Below are 17,389 nucleotides of genomic sequence, written 5' to 3'. Positions count from 1 at the left end.
ACAATACACCCAGTCACTACAAAGATACAGGCGTCCTTCCTAACTCAGTTGCCAGAGAGGAAGGAAACCGCTCAGGGATTTCACCATGAGGCCAATGGTGACTTTAAAACAGTCCCACGAAGACCAGCCTTACAGAGTTTAATGGCTGTGATAGGAGAAAACTGAGGATGGATCCACAACATTGTAATTACTCCACAATACTAATCTAAATAACAGAGTGAAAAGAAGGAAGCCTGTACAGAAAAAAATATCCCAAAACATGCATCATGTTTGCAATAAGGCACGAAAGTAAAACAGCACAAAATTGGGCAAAGAAATGAATTAGTTATGTTTGGGCCAAATCCAACACAACGCATCACTGAGTACCACTCCTCAAATTTTCAAGCATGGTGGTGGTTGCATCATGTTATGGGTATGCTTGTCATCGGCAAAGACTGGGGAGTTTTTTAGGATAAAAATAAATGGAATAGAGCTAAGCACAGGTAAAACCCTAGAGGAAAACCTGGTTCGGTTTGCTTTAGAAAAGACACTGGGAGACAAGTTCACCTTTCAGCAGGACAATAGCCTAAAACACAAGGCCAAATCTACACTGGAGTTGCTTACCAAGACAACATTGAATGTTCCTGAGTGGCCTAGTTACAGTTTTGACTTAAACATGCTTGAAAATCCATGATAAAACTTGAAAATGGCTGTCTAGCAATGATCAACAACCAACTTGACAGAGATTGACGAATAAAAAATAAATAAAAATTACAAATTTGTACAATCCAAGGGGGGCAAAGCTCTTAGAGACTTACCTAGAAATGCTCACAGCTGTAATCATTGTCAAAGGTGATTCTAACATGCATTGACTCAGGTGTGAATACTTATGTAAATTAGATATTTCTGTAAAAAATATCTGCATATAAACATTTCTAAAAACATGTTTTCATTTTGTCATTGTGGGGTATTGTGATGTCATCGTGGGGTATTGTGATGCCATCATGGGGTATTGTGATGTCATCATGGGGTATTGTGATGTCACCGTGGGGTATTGTGATGTCATCGTGGGGTATTGTGATGCCATCATGGGGTATTGTGATGTCATCATGGGGTATTGTGTGTAGATGAGTGAGACAATATATTTAATCCATTTTGAATTCAGCCTGTAAACACAGCTAAATGTGGAATAAGTCAAGGGGTATGAATACTTTCTGAAGGCTCTGTATTTGAGTAGAAGATTACGACAGGAGCCACATATTGCTTTTGAAAAGCCATCCCTCAGCATGACAGATCCCCTTATCTTTTCTAAACCCATCAGTCTGCGTGACAGGTCCCCTGATCTATTCTAAATCCATCACTCAGCGTGACAGGTCCCCTTGTCTCTTCTAAATCCGGGTTAAGTGTGCATTATGTCAAGAAGCAGTGCGACTTGGTTGGGTTGTGTTTCAGAGGACGCACGGCTCTCGACCTTCGCCTCTCCCGCGTTCATACGGGAGTTGCAGCGACAATTCTCATCTCCCCAGAACCCTTAACTGAGACAATATGATCACAGTTCTCATCTCTCCACCATCCTTCACTGAGAAAACATGATCATAGTTCTCATCTCTCCACCATCCTTCACTGAGACAATATGATCACAGTTCTCATCTCTCCACCATCCTTCACTGAGACAAAATGATCACAGTTCTCATCTCTCCACCACCCTTAACTGAGACAATATGATCACAGTTCTCATCTCTCCACCATCCTTCACTGAAACAACATGATCACAGTTCTCATCTCTCCACCATCCTTCACTGAGACAAAATGATCACAGTTCTCATCTCTCCACCACCCTTAACTGAGACAATATGATCACAGTTCTCATCTCTCCACCATCCTTCACTGAGACAATATGATCACAGTTCTCATCTCTCCACCATCCTTCACTGAGAAAACATGATCATAGTTCTCATCTCTCCACCATCCTTCACTGAGACAATATGATCACAGTTCTCATCTCTCCACCATCCTTCACTGAAACAACATGATCACAGTTCTCATCTCTCCACCATCCTTCACTGAGACAACATGATCACAGTTCTCATCTCTCCACCATCCTTCACTGAGACAACATGATCACAGTTCTCATCTCTCCACCATCCTTCTCTGAGACAAAATGATCACAGTTCTCATCTCTCCACCATCCTTCACTGAGACAACATGATCACAGTTCTCATCTCTCCACCATCCTTCACTGAGACAACATGATCACAGTTCTCATCTCTCCACCATCCTTCACTGAGACAACATGATCACAGTTCTCATCTCTCCACCATCTTTCACTGAAACAACATGATCACAGTTCTCATCTCTCCACCATACTTCACTGAGACAACATGATCACAGTTCTCATCTCTCCACCATCCTTTACTGAGACAAAATGATCACAGTTCTCATCTCTCCACCATCCTTCACTGAAACAACATGATCACAGTTCTCATCTCTCCACCATCCTTCACTGAGACAAAATGATCACAGTTCTCATCTCTCCACCATCCTTCACTGAAACAACATGATCACAGTTCTCATCTCTCCACCATCCTTCACTGAGACAAAATGATCACAGTTCTCATCTCTCCACCACCCTTAACTGAGACAATATGATCACAGTTCTCATCTCTCCACCATCCTTCACTGAGACAATATGATCACAGTTCTCATCTCTCCACCACCCTTAACTGAGACAATATGATCACAGTTCTCATCTCTCCACCATCCTTCACTGAGACAAAATGATCACAGTTCTCATCTCTCCACCATCCTTCACTGAGACAAAATGATCACAGTTCTCATCTCTCCACCATCCTTCACTGAGACAACATGATCACAGTTCTCATCTCTCCACCATCCTTCACTGAGACAAAATGATCACAGTTCTCATCTCTCCACCATCCTTCACTGAAACAACATGATCACAGTTCTCATCTCTCCACCATCCTTCACTGAGACAAAATGATCACAGTTCTCATCTCTCCACCATCCTTCACTGAAACAACATGATCACAGTTCTCATCTCTCCACCATCCTTCACTGAGACAAAATGATCACAGTTCTCATCTCTCCACCATCCTTCACTGAGACAACATGATCACAGTTCTCATCTCTCCACCATCCTTCACTGAGACAAAATGATCACAGTTCTCATCTCTCCACCATCCTTCACTGAAACAACATGATCACAGTTCTCATCTCTCCACCATCCTTCACTGAGACAAAATGATCACAGTTCTCATCTCTCCACCATCCTTCACTGAAACAACATGATCACAGTTCTCATCTCTCCACCATCCTTCACTGAGACAAAATGATCACAGTTCTCATCTCTCCACCATCCTTCACTGAGACAAAATGATCACAGTTCTCATCTCTCCACCATCCTTCACTGAGACAAAATGATCACAGTTTTCATCTCCCTCGTAGTCTCCATCCTTTGACATACATGGATGGAAACACCATGTAAGAGTCACAATTTTTCGAGACCAAAAATTATTTAATTGAATCTCATTCATGACTGAAATGTCTATTATCTTGTCTTCTCTTCTCTCCCTCCTCTGATTCAGACAGTGGTGATTTAGACAGTGGTGATGAGACAGTGTTGAATCAGACAGTGGTGATTCAGAGAGTGGTGATGAGACAGTGTTGAATCAGAGAGTGGTGATTCAGAGAATGGTGATTCAGACAGTGGTGATTCAGAGAATGGTGATTCAGACAGTGGTGATTCAGACAGTGGTGAGTAAGACAGTGGTGATGAGACAGTGTTGAATCAGACAGTGGTGATTCAGAGAGTGGTGATGAGACAGTGTTGAATCAGACAGTGTTGAATCAGACAGTGGTGATTCAGAGAGTGGTGATGAGACAGTGTTGAATCAGACAGTGGTGATTCAGAGAATGGTGATTCACACAGTGGTGATTCAGAGAATGGTGATTCAGAGAATGGTGATTCAGACAGTGGTGATTCAGACAGGCAGGGTAGCCTAGTGGTTAGAGTGTTGGACTAGTAACCGGAAGGTTGCAAGTTCAAACCCCCGAGCTGACGAGGTACAAATCTGTTGTTCTGCCCCTGAACAGGCAGTTAACCCAATGTTCCTAGGCCGTCATTGAAAATAAGAATTTGTTCTTAACTGACTTGCCTAGTTAAATAAAGGTAAAATAAAAAATTAAATAAAAGACAGTGGTGATTCAGAGAATGGTGATTCAGACAGTGGTGAGTAAGACAGTGGTGATGAGACAGTGTTGAATCAGACAGTGGTGATTCAGAGAGTGGTGATGAGACAGTGTTGAATCAGACAGTGGTGATTCAGAGAATGGTGATTCAGAGAGTGGTGATTCAGAGAGTGGTGATTCAGACAGTGGTGATTCAGACAGTGGTGCTTCAGAGAGTGGTGATTCAGACAGTGGCCCAGGTCCATATGTAACCAACCCAACACCTCCGTGGCTAGGCACTGTTACCTGACTAACACTGACTGTGACTACATATACTGGGACAGGCATTTCCAGGGAGAGGGCCCTAAACTACTAGCCAGGTTATGAGGCAGAGTTCCCAGCTGGATCACTGAGCTATGAGACAGAGTTCCCAGCTGGATCACTGAGCTATGAGACAGAGTTCCCAGCTGGATTAGTGAGCTATGAGACAGAGTTCCCAGCTGGATTAGTGAGCTATGAGACAGAGTTCCCAGCTGGATTAGTGAGCTATGAGACAGAGTTCCCAGCTGGATCACTGAGCTATGAGACAGAGTTCCCAGCTGGATCACTGAGCTATGAGACAGAGTTCCCAGCTGGATTAGTGACCTATGAGACAGAGTTCCCAGCTGGATTAGTGAGCTATGAGACAGAGTTCCCAGCTGGATTAGTGACCTATGAGACAGAGTTCCCAGCTGGATCACTGAGCTATGAGACAGAGTTCCCAGCTGGATTAGTGAGCTATGAGACAGAGTTTAAGTCTGTATTCAAGGTGTGGAGCCCAAACGCCAGGAGTGCAGTAGGATCTCAGTAAGGCAGTGGTCTCTGACAGTACACAGACCAAGCAGTGTATCTGTTTGCTGCCAGTCAACCAGTGAAGCAGGTGTACTCTGTGACAAAATCACATTTTGGGAGGCTGCCAAGGAGGCACTATCTGGCACCTGACTGACCTGGCCCTCTATGTGAAGATACTGTAGGCAAGAAGTCAGGGGGAGGAACAACCTAGCAGGATGTCTATCCGACAGGGGGAGGAATAGCCTAGCAAGATGTCTATCCGACAGGGGGAGGCACAGCCCAGACATTATAACAGTTTTCAAGAGGATGTGGTGATGAATTCATCTCTCTCTCTCTACCCTGCTGTAGAAGGCAGCTGGTACTTTCAGTACAGTGTAGAAAGATGTCTCCGACAACATGTTGTCTAGGCTTGTTCTTCATCTTATTTCCATGTGAGGTTCCCTCAATCTAAATATAAATGAATATAATAGCTAACTGTATCTTACTGTATATATCTTAATATGCTTTTTTGGTGAATTCTGTATCATCCAACTATCTGATTGCCAGCTTTGCAGAATTCAGAATTCATAATCACTCTCTAAACTGGCTTTTCAACAGGTCATGTAAAGTGTGTTGCGTTTAGTCAGTCTCCGTCCCTGACAGTGAAGGACGGGCGCGAGGCGGAGATCCACTGTAGCCATGATGACAGTAACCTGTTGGTGATGTTGTGGTACCAACAGAGACAGGCCAGTATGACTCTGATCGGGTACAGTTACGGCACCACTGAGCCTAACTACGAGGGTTTGTTTGAGGAGAGGTTCAGGCAGAAGAGAGAGGGAAACCTGAAGGGAACTCTCGTCATCTCCAAACTAACAGTAGCAGACTCTGCTGTGTACTTCTGCGCAGCCAGTCGCACAGTGATGTGGCTTTACGTCAGCCTCTCACCAAAAACCTGACACACACACACACACAGGAAATCCAACGCAGGCTGCCACGCCGGCTTTTCAAACGGTCTTATATGACATCTGGTGGATTTGTGTTAAGGCGTCCGCATATTTCAGTTCGGAAGAGTTTGTGTTTGTATTATGATGACATTTTGTGACGTTTTTTGTTCATTTTATTTTCGGCTGATCGGGCACAAAATGTCAGTAGCCGAAGTCTATGCGCTTTTTTCGGTGATTGGTCAAAAGTAGAGATTCTTCATCAAAGATTTTGTTTTCAATGAGAGATGACTCGTCGTCATTTAGAAATAGAGAACCACACATCTTAGTTAGATGTAAAATTGCGAGACTAAAATCTCATCTGTAAAAATTTCAAAATAAATGACAGATGTATTGAGTTGTCTTAGATTAATTCGGACAATTTTGAGGAAGTGTATACTGGCTACGGCGTATCTAGATGGACAAACAGTACCATTTGTCACTTTTTTCTCGTTTTTTCAAGTGAAGGTCTTCACAGAGTATGCGAGCACACTAGGGGCCAGCCGAACTGAAGCATGCTGACACAATTAGTGACCTTGAGGGAGGGGATTCAGCGACCTTGGGGGAGGGGTTTCAGTGACCCAGGGGATGGGCTTCAGTGACCCTAGGGAGGGGTTTCAGTGACCCAAGGGGAGGGGCTTCAGGGTCCTTGGGGGAGGGGCTTCAGTGACCCAGGGGGAGGGACCTCAGTAACCCTGGGGGAGGGGCATCAGTGACCCTGGGGGAAGGGCCTCAGTGAGAGCCGTACTCCGTGTACAATGAGGTTGAATGTCATTCACAGAGATTATGAGTGACATGACGCATCCTATAGTCCTCCTGAGTTGGCTGTTTCTCCTGTCCCCAAGTGAGTGTCTGAGGTTAGCTTTGTAGCTGGGATTCTTGGAGTAATTAGAGTTGTACCAACTCTTAATAGACACAGTGATGGCTTGTCTCTCTTCTTCCTCCTCTCTTCTCCTCTCTTCCTCTCCTGTCCCCTGATCCTCTCCCCTGCCCTGCTCTCCTCTCTTCTCAACAGGTCAGTGTCGAGCAGCAGGCCCCGTAGTGCTTCAGCCCAGACAGCTCCTCACCCTTCCTGGTAACACCACCACCTCCAGTCCAGTCACCCTGCAGTGCTCCCTGGGTCCAGGCTTCAGCATGCCCAGCTACACCATGATGTGGTACCGACAGGTCAGAGAAGTTACCAGGGCATGACACCATGATGTGGTACTGATAGGTCAGAGAAGTTACCAGGGCATTACACCATGATGTGGTACTGATAGGTCAGAGAAGTTACCAGGGCATTACACCATGATGTGGTACCGACAGGTCAGAGAAGTTACCAGGGCATTACACCATGTGGCCAGCAGGTTGGCATAGGCTGATCTGATACATCAGCCCTCCCTAATTCATCAGACCAGCCTAGTTCATCAGCCCTCCCTAATTCATCAGACCAGCCTAATTCATCAGACCAGCCTAATGCATCAGACCAGCCTAGTTCATCAGCCCTCCCTAATTCATCAGACCAGCCTAATTCATCAGACCAGCCTAATTCATCAGACCAGCCTAATGCATCAGACCAGCCTAATTCATCAGCCCTCCCTAATTCACCCTCCTGTCTCAGCCTCCAGTATTTATGCTGCAGTAGTTTATGCGTCAGGGGGCTAGGGTCAGTTTGTTATATCTGGAGTACTTCTCCTGTCGTATCCGGTGTCCTGTGTGAATTTGGGGTGGAGTGGAGTGGCCAGCAGGTTGCTAGGTGAGGTGGGGTGGAGTGGCCAGCAGGTTGCTAGGTGAGGTGGGGTGGAGTGGAGTGGCCAGCAGGTTGGTAAGTGAGGTGGAGTGGGGTGGGGTGGAGTGGCCAGCAGGTTGGTAGGTGAGGTGGGGTGGCCAGCAGGTTGGTAGGTGAGGTGGAGTGGGGTGGGGTGGAGTGGCCAGCAGGTTGGTAGGTGAGGTGGGGTGGCCAGCAGGTTGGTAGGTGGGGTGGGGTGGGGTGGCCAGCAGGTTGGTAGGTGGGGTGGAGTGGCCAGCAGGTTGGTAGGTGAGGTGGGGTGTCCAGCAGATTCGTAGGTGGGGTGGCCAGCAGGTTGGTAGGTGAGGTGGGGTGTCCAGCAGATTCGTAGGTGGGGTGGCCAGCAGGTTGGTAGGTGAGGTGGGGTGGGGTGGGGTGGAGTGGCCAGCAGGTTGGTAGGTGAGGTGGGGTGGCCAGCAGGTTGGTAGGTGGGGTGGGGTGGGGTGGCCAGCAGGTTGGTAGGTGGGGTGGAGTGGGGTGGGGTGGGGTGGCCAAAAGGTTGGTAAGTGAGGTGGAGTGGGGTGGGGTGGAGTGGCCAGCAGGTTGGTAGGTGAGGTGGGGTGGCCAGCAGGTTGGTAGGTGGGGTGGGGTGGGGTGGCCAGCAGGTTGGTAGGTGGGGTGGAGTGGCCAGCAGGTTGGTAGGTGAGGTGGGGTGTCCAGCAGATTCATAGGTGGGGTGGCCAGCAGGTTGGTAGGTGAGGTGGGGTGTCCAGCAGATTCGTAGGTGGGGTGGCCAGCAGGTTGGTAGGTGAGGTGGGGTGTCCAGCAGATTCGTAGGTGGGGTGGCCAGCAGGTTGGTAGGTGAGGTGGGGTGTCCAGCAGATTCGTAGGTGGGGTGGCCAGCAGGTTGGTAGGTGAGGTACCATAACATGCTTTGGTACCAACAGGTCCGCTATGGAGGTCCAGTGGAGTTCCTCATTAAGGAGTACGAGAAAACCAAGGGGCGATACAAAGAGGACCTGGACACATCGGGGAACAGGTTCATCCTGCAGGTGATGGAGAGCATCTGAGCCGGGTTCCTCTTGACGTTTCTTCTCTCTGTGTAGAGGAGAGGAGAGGAGAGGAGAGGAGAGGAGAGGAGAGGAGAGGAGAGGAGAGGAGAGGAGAGGAGAGGAGAGGAGATGTTTCTTCTCTCTGGGTCTCGGCTGAGTTTATTTACCAGCACGTGCCGAATAAAAAGGCCTTTTTCTAAATGATAATTGATTGATTGATGTGTTTTGATTGGTTGCAGATTTCTGAGCTGGTTGTGGAGGACAGTGGTGTCTACTACTGCGCTGCTAGTCACGGTGAAACAACAGCCTGAAGAGCAGTACAAATACAACACTCCTCTGTTTACTATACATGAGGTGGGGTCTGAGTCCCAAACGGTACCCTATTCCCTATATAGTGCACTACATTTGGTCTAAAGTAGTGCACTATATCGGGAACAGGGTGCCGTTTGGGACTCAGCCTAATCTCTCTGTCTATCTGTCTGTCTGTCTCCGTCTGTCTGTCACACAGATGGCTCAGAGCAGGAAGACAGTGTCGGCTGTGGCTCTTCTGGTAATGATAATAAACCGTCTGTCTAACCAAAGACATTTGCAAATCATTATAGATATATTCATGCATAAAGCACAGGAGGTTGGTGGGTCCTTAAATGGGGAGGACGGGCGTGTGGTAATAACTGGAGCGGAATGAGTGGAATGGTACCAAACACGTGGTTTCCATGGTTTCCCTGTGTTTGATGCCATTCCATTCGCTCCGGTCCAGACATTATTATGAGCCGTCCTCGACCTCAGCAGCCTCCACTGGTGCACACTGACTGCAGTAGTATAAACAGTAGGCCAAGTGGGTAATGTAGTTCATACATTGTAGTTCAGAGTTCATCCTATGGAGGGCACTGTTACAATATGAGAGAAAGAGAGAGAGAGAGAGAGCAGGGGTGAGAGAGAGAGAGTGGGGGTGAAAGAGAGAGAGAGTGAGGGTGAGAGAGAGAGAGGGGGTGAGAGAGAGAGAGAGAGAGGTCAGGATCAGAGGTCAGGATCAGAGCTCCTGCATTTTTCAGCATTTTCTTTAAAAAAGATAGGTTAGGAGTTAGATAAACTTGGATTTTTTGTCAGGAACACATACTGGATTCTACCCTCTTCAACATAACCCCTACTTCAAATCAAAACTTAAAACCTACAACCTCATTTTGGACGGAATTACGGAATCACCTGGAAAGTTCACAACAACCAAGGATTTTTTACCCTATACAGCAAATTCTCTGGAAAACAACAGAAACCTGAAAACACCATCCAACCTGGAACTGAGTGAGTAATGTTTAGTCTGAAACAATATTTTATTTCCAAAAGCCAAGAAGAAAAATACACAACATTACTTTATAAGGACTGAATTCTAACATAATTCTGCCAAGCTTGATACAGCTTCAACTAGCACTGACGTGTCAAGTGAGAGGTGTCAAAGCCCATTAGCCCAACAATGGCAGGAGAGTCACACAGTCTACCCCAACCAAATGGAGAGGCCTTAGAAGCTCCCTCCCGCTGTTCAGAGGTAATTAAAATACAGTACCCTTTGCATGTAAAGAATGATAAGGCAAGAAAAGACCACAAGAAGAAGCTCCTTATGGAAAATCAAGAGACACTTTTTGCTGACTATTACAAAAATGGGAACATCAGCAACCTCATCTTCCACACAAACCATCCCCTGGCATGGCACAGTGCTATATTAGCACACTACCCCTTTGTTACGAGAGGGGGGATTAACGAGGGGTGGAAACTCAGAATACTTGATAACGAGGACTCTGAGTTAAGTAATATAAATATCTATAAATCCGGATCAGTAATGGTACAGAATAACCACAAACAGTTTCAGCTGGACTTTCACCTAATCAAAGAATTAGCCCAGCAGGAGAAGCTCTGCCTTGATAATGATACCCCCACACAGAGCGGGTCAGACCAGACCTCTTCATTATGTAACCCCACAGATGAGCAACCCCCAGTGGAGAGTCAACCTCCCAGCACAGATTACCACTCCCTCATTGAAATGAAGGACAAATTCACCCAGCTGGAGGTAAGACAGGTGGAGCTGGAACAGCAGGTGATTACACTTCAGTCAGCGCAGACCCAGACAACAGTCCAGCACAACAACAGCCCCTTAACCAGACCCGGAGAGCTGGAGGTGGACAGAGACATATCTGCACTTTGGACAGTGGTGAGACAAATACAACAGGAGAAAGAGGAGCAGAACAGAGCACTAGAGGAGAGTATCAGACTGCTGGTGGAGGAGAGGTTGAGGGGGATGGAGGAGAAGTTGATGGGGACGGCGTGTGACAGAGAACAACCCACTAGAGAGGTGGCCACCCCCACAGAGAAGCCAGCAGAACAGCCCACTTCAGCACCCAACAAAAGTCTCGACACCACAGCAGAACAGTCCACACCAGACCCTGAACATAGAGTCGACACCACAGCAGAACAGTCCACACCAGACCCTGACCATAGAGTCGAAATCACAGCAGAACAGACAAATGAAGAACCCCAAGCCCAGAGGCTCTCACCCCCTCTGAGCACCCCCCCTGTCAGCCACCCTGATAGCCCTTTTGACAACCCCCCCACACCCACTGAGGACAAACACAAGACACAGATTGTACTACTTATGGACTCAAATGGGAAATATATAGAAGAAAAAAAACTTTTTCCCAAACACAGTGTGTCTAAACTCTGGTGTCCAAACACCCAGCGTGCCCTCGACCTTCTGTCTGAGGCCAAACTAGGCTCACCCAGCCACATAATAATACACACAGGCACAAACGACCTGAGAGCACTGCAGGAAAGAGTGGCCACAGCACTGAAGAGAGTGATTGAAAAGGCTTCTTCTACTTTCCCCAACGCACAAGTGGTTATCTCCACCCTGCTACCACGAAAAGACTTCCACCCTGCCACAATACAGCGGGTAAATGCAAGTATTTCCCGTGACTGTGCCTCAAAACCAAACGTTTTCCTGGCCCACCACTCCACCCTGGACTTGAACAGCCTCTATGACCAGGTCCACCTCTACAAGGCAGCAGTGCCCACCTTTGCCCGAACTCTAAAGGACATCGCTCTCAAACGTATCCCCAACACTTCACACAGGAGCAACAGATCAATAGACACCCCACCCAGACCAGCGAGACACCCTCCCAGATCTGCAGGACCCCCCCCTGGACCTACACATAGAGGACCCACGCCAAGAGGAATTACATCCAGACCACAGTACACCCAGACACATCCACACCCCCACCCCAACCAATCAACACCCCCCCACGTCAACCATGCCCACACCCCATTTAGGCCCACCCAGGTCAGACCTATGCCACTCCTGCCCACCCCATGCACCCCACCCCCGCAAAGAGGGCCTCAACATGGAAGCCACACATACGCCCAGGTAGTGAGCGGGCAAACAGTCCCAACCCCCACTCTCACACTCGCCGAAGCCAATGGCATGTACCAGATGCTCAGCAGGCTCTGCTCACACTTACTGGCCTGAGGCCAAACCACGACCAACAACATTGGACACTCTATGGAACAAAAAGCCTTCACTATATTATCATGGAATATCCAAGGCCTGAGGTCATCTGCCTTTGGCCTAAAGAGCAGAAACCCGGACTTCACCAAAGAAATCGGTAATACAGACATTGTCATCCTGCAAGAAACCTGGTATAGAGGAGACGGACCCACTGGTTGCCCTCTAGGTTACAGAGAGCTGGTAGTCCCATCCACCAAACTACCAGGTGTGAAACAGGGAAGGGACTCAGGGGGTATGCTAATTTGGTATAGAGCAGACCTAACTCACTCCATTAAATTAATCAAAACAGGAACATTTTACATTTGGCTAGAAATTCAAAAGGAAATTATCCTAACAGAGAAAAATGTCCTCCTGTGTGCTACCTATATCCCCCCACTAGAATCCCCATATTTTAATGAAGACAGCTTCTCCATCCTGGAGGGGGAAATCAATCATTTCCAGGCCCAGGGACATGTACTAGTCTGTGGCGACCTAAATGCCAGAACCGGACAAGAACCTGACACCCTAAGCACACAGGGGGACAAACACCTGCCTGGAGGTGACAGCATTCCCTCCCACATATGCCCCCCTAGGCACAACTATGACAACATAACCAACAAAAACGGGTCACAACTCCTGCAGCTCTGTCGCACGCTGGGTATGTACATAGTCAACGGTAGGCTTCGAGGGGACTCCTATGGTAGGTACACCTATAGCTCATCTCTTGGCAGTAGTACTGTAGACTACTTTATCACCGACCTCAACCCAGAGTCTCTCAGAGCGTTCACAGTCAGCCCACTGACACCCCTATCAGACCACAGCAAAATCACAGTCTACTTAAACAGAGCAATAATCAATCATGAGGCATCAAAGCCAAAGGAACTGAGTAACATTAAGAAATGCTATAGATGGAAGGAATGCAGTTTGGAAACCTACCAAAAAACAATTAGGCAACAACAAATTCAATCCCTTTTAGACAATTTCCTGGGTAAAACGTTCCGCTGTAATAGTGAAGGTGTAAACTTGGCAGTAGAAAATCTTAACAGTATATTTGACCTCTCAGCTTCCCTATCAAATCTAAAAATCTCAAATAGAAAACCGAAGAAAATTAACAATAATGACAAATGGTTTGATGAAGAATGCAAAAATCTAAGAAAGAAATTGAGAAACCTGTCCAACCAAAAACATAGAGACCCGGAAAACCTGAGTCTACGCCTTCACTATGGTGAATCACTAAAACAATACAGAAATACACTACGGAAAAAGAAGGAACAGCATGTCAGAAATCAGCTCAATGCAATTGAAGAATCCATAGACTCTAACCACTTCTGGGAAAATTGGAAAACACTAAACAAACAACAACAAGAAGAATTATCTATCCAAAATGGAGATGTATGGGTAAACCACTTCTCCAATCTTTTTGGCTCTATAACAAAGAATAAAGAGCAAAAACATATACATGATCAAATACAGATCTTAGAATCATCTATTAAAGACTACCAGAACCCACTGGATTATCCAATTACATTGAATGAGTTACAGGACAAAATAAAAACCCTCCAACCCAAAAAGGCCTGTGGTGTTGATGGTATCCTCAATGAAATGATCAAATATACAGACAACAAATTCCAATTGGCTATACTAAAACTCTTTAACATCATACTTAGCTCTGGCATCTTCCCCAATATTTGGAACCAAGGACTGATCACCCCAATCCACAAAAGTGGAGACAAATTTGACCCCAATAACTACCGTGGAATATGTGTCAACAGTAACCTTGGGAAAATCCTCTGCATTATTATTAACAGCAGACTCGTACATTTCCTCAATGAAAACAATGTACTGAGCAAATGTCAAATTGGCTTTTTACCAAATTACCGTACAACAGACCATGTATTCACCCTGCACACCCTAATTGACAACCAAACAAACCAAAACAAAGGCAAAGTCTTCTCATGCTTTGTTGATTTCAAAAAAGCCTTCGACTCAATCTGGCATGAGGGTCTGCTATACAAACTGATGGAAAGTGGTGTTGGGGGTAAAACATACGACATTATAAAATCCATGTACACAAACAACAAGTGTGCGGTTAAAATTGGCAAAAAACACACACGTTTCTTCACACAGGGTCGTGGGGTTAGACAGGGATGCAGTTTAAGCCCCACCCTCTTCAACATATATATCAACGAATTGGCGCGGGCACTAGAAAAGTCTGCAGCACCCGGCCTCCCCCTGCTAGAATCCGAAGTCAAATGTCTGCTGTTTGCCGATGATCTGGTGCTTCTGTCACCAACCAAGGAGGGCCTACAGCAGCACCTAGATCTTATGCACAGATTCTGTCAGACCTGGGCCCTGACAGTAAATCTCAGTAAGACCAAAATAATGGTGTTCCAAAAAAGGTCCAGTCACCAGGACCACAAATACAAATTCAATCTAGACACTGTTGCCCTAGAGCACACAAAAAACTATACATACCTTGGCCTAAACATCAGCGCCACAGGTAACTTCCACAAAGCTGTGAACGATCTGAGAGACAAGGCAAGAAGGGCATTCTATGCCATCAAAAGAAACATAAATTTCAACATACCAATTAGGATTTGGCTAAAAATACTTGAATCAGTCATAGAGCCCATTGCCCTTTATGGTTGTGAGGTCTGGGGTCCGCTCACCAACCAAGACTTCACAAAATGGGACAAACACCAAATTGAGACTCTGCACGCAGAATTCTGCAAAAATATCCTCCGTGTACAACGTAGAACACCAAATAATGCATGCAGAGCAGAATTAGGCCGATACCCACTAATTATCAAAATCCAGAAAAGAGCCGTTAAATTCTACAACCACCTAAAAGGAAGTGATTCACAAACCTTCCATAACAAAGCCATCACCTACAGAGAGATGAACCTGGAGAAGAGTCCCCTAAGCAAGCTGGTCCTGGGGCTCTGTTCACAAACACAAACACACCCTACAGAGCCCCAGGACAACAGCACAATTAGACCCAACCAAATCATGAGAAAACAAAAAGATAATTACTTGACACATTGGAAAGAATTAACAAAAAAACAGAGCAAACTAGAATGCTATTTGGCCCTAAACAGAGAGTACACAGCGGCAGAATACCTGACCACTGTGACTGACCCAAAACTAAGGAAAGCTTTGACTATGTACAGACTCAGTGAGCATAGCCTTGCTATTGAGAAAGGCCGCCGTAGGCAGACATGGCTCTCAAGAGAAGACAGGCTATGTGCTCACTGCCCACAAAATGAGGTGGAAACTGAGCTGCACTTCCTAACCTCCTGCCCAATGTATGACCATATTAGAGAGACATATTTCCCTCAGATTACACAGATCCACAAAGAATTCGAAAACAAATCCAAATTTGAAAAACTCCCATATCTACTGGGTGAAATTCCACAGTGTGCCATCACAGCAGCAAGATTTGTGACCTGTTGCCACGAGAAAAGGGCAACCAGTGAAGAACACACACCATTGTAAATACAACCCATATTTATGCTTATTTATTTTATCTTGTGTCCTTTAACCATTTGTACATTGTTAAAACACTGTATATATATATATATAATATGACATTTGTAATGTCTTTACTGTTTTGAAACCTCTGTATGTGTAATGTTTACTGTTAATTTTTGTTGTTTTTCACTTTATATTTTCACTTTGTATGTTGTCTACCTCACTTGCTTTGGCAATGTTAACACATGTTTCCCATGCCAATAAAGCCCTTGAATTGAATTGAATTGAGAGAGAGAGTGGGGGTGAGAGAGAGAGAGGGGGTGAGAGAGAGAGAGCGAGAGAGAGAGAGTGGGGGTGAGAGAGAGAGAGCGGGGGTGAGAGAGAGAGCGAGAGAGAGAGAGTGGGGGTGAGAGAGAGAGAGGGGGTGAGAGAGAGAGCGAGAGAGAGAGAGTGGGGGTGAGAGAGAGAGCGGGGGTGAGAGAGAGAGAGCGAGAGAGAGAGCGGGGGTGAGAGAGAGAGAGAGAGAGAGAGAGAGAGAGAGAGAGAGAGAGAGAGAGAGAGGGAGTGAGAGAGAGAGAGTAAGAGAGAGGAGAGAAAGAGAGAGTGGGGGTGAGAGAGAGAGACAGAGAGAGAGAGAGAGTAGTCGGCATGTTCATTCACAAGCCTCTCATCACTGTCAACATGAAGTTGTATTGTGTGTTAGTGTCGTTTCTCCTGACCACCAGTAAGTACTTTATTCCACCTATGAGACATGCAGTCATCATCAGGACTATAATCCTAACTGACTCATATCATTATGACGTTTTTCTACCTACAGAATCAACATTTGGAGTAAACATCCTTCAACATCCTCCAAATCTTCTTTCAAAAGCGGGAGAATCCAGGACACTAGAATGTGCACACGATGACGCAGAGTTCTATAGAATGTTCTGGTACAAACAGAACACCAACGGAAACATGGAGCTGGTGGCTTATTCTATGGGGACGAGTGTGGCGGACGTAGAGCCCATCTTTGACAAGGCAAATTACATCATGATCCGCAACGAGCAGTTAAAGTCCTCTCTGCAGATTAGGAATGTGAAGTCTGGAGACTCTGCTGTGTATTACTGCGCTGCCAGCTCAGCACACTGACTCAGCTAGCTTCGCTGCTCTACAACAACCTATACCAGCCAGGGAGGAGAGGAGAGGAGAGGAGAGGAGAGGAGAGGAGAGGAGAGGAGAGGAGAGGAGAGGAGAGGAGAGGAGAGGAGAGGAGAGGAGAGGAGAGGAGAGGGGAAGGAGGAGGGGAGAGAGAGAAGAGAGGAGGGGTAGAGGAGAGGAGAGGAGAGGAGAGGAGAGGAGAGGAGAGGAGAGGAGAGGAGAGGAGAGGAGAGGAGAGGAGAGGAGAGGAGAGGAGAGGAGAGGGAGAGGGGGAAGGAGGAAAGGGGCTAGAGAGAGACATTGTTACAACACTGTATACATGTATAGCCATAATAGGACATTTGAAATGTCTCTATTCCTTTCAAACTTTTGTGAGTGTAATGTTTACTGTTCTTTTTATTGTTTATTTCACTTTTGTTGATGATCTATTTCACTTGCTTTGACAATGTTAAAACATGTTTCCCATGCCAATAAAGACCTTTGAATTGAATTGAGATGAGAAGAAGCTGTTGAATGGTCACATGTTCTGTTT

General features: G+C 46.3%; 1 protein-coding gene across 1 annotated transcript; it reads left to right on the top strand.

Moving 5' to 3' along the window:
• The first annotated feature begins 6,613 nt into the window (after positions 1-6,613).
• LOC110504340 lies at positions 6,614-16,848 on the top strand. Its single transcript, XM_036962742.1, has 4 exons — positions 6,614-6,801; positions 6,973-7,124; positions 8,957-9,011; positions 16,589-16,848. Exons 1-4 carry the CDS (start codon positions 6,726-6,728, stop codon positions 16,846-16,848), a joined length of 543 nt encoding a protein of 180 aa, XP_036818637.1. The 5' UTR covers positions 6,614-6,725.
• Positions 16,849-17,389: the final 541 nt, after the last annotated feature.

The sequence above is a fragment of the Oncorhynchus mykiss genome, chromosome 25, assembly GCF_013265735.2.
Source record: "Oncorhynchus mykiss isolate Arlee chromosome 25, USDA_OmykA_1.1, whole genome shotgun sequence".
Lineage (NCBI taxonomy): Eukaryota > Metazoa > Chordata > Actinopteri > Salmoniformes > Salmonidae > Oncorhynchus > Oncorhynchus mykiss.
Note: the sequence above shows the minus strand (reverse complement) of the source record. Positions and strands in the feature narration are given on the sequence as shown.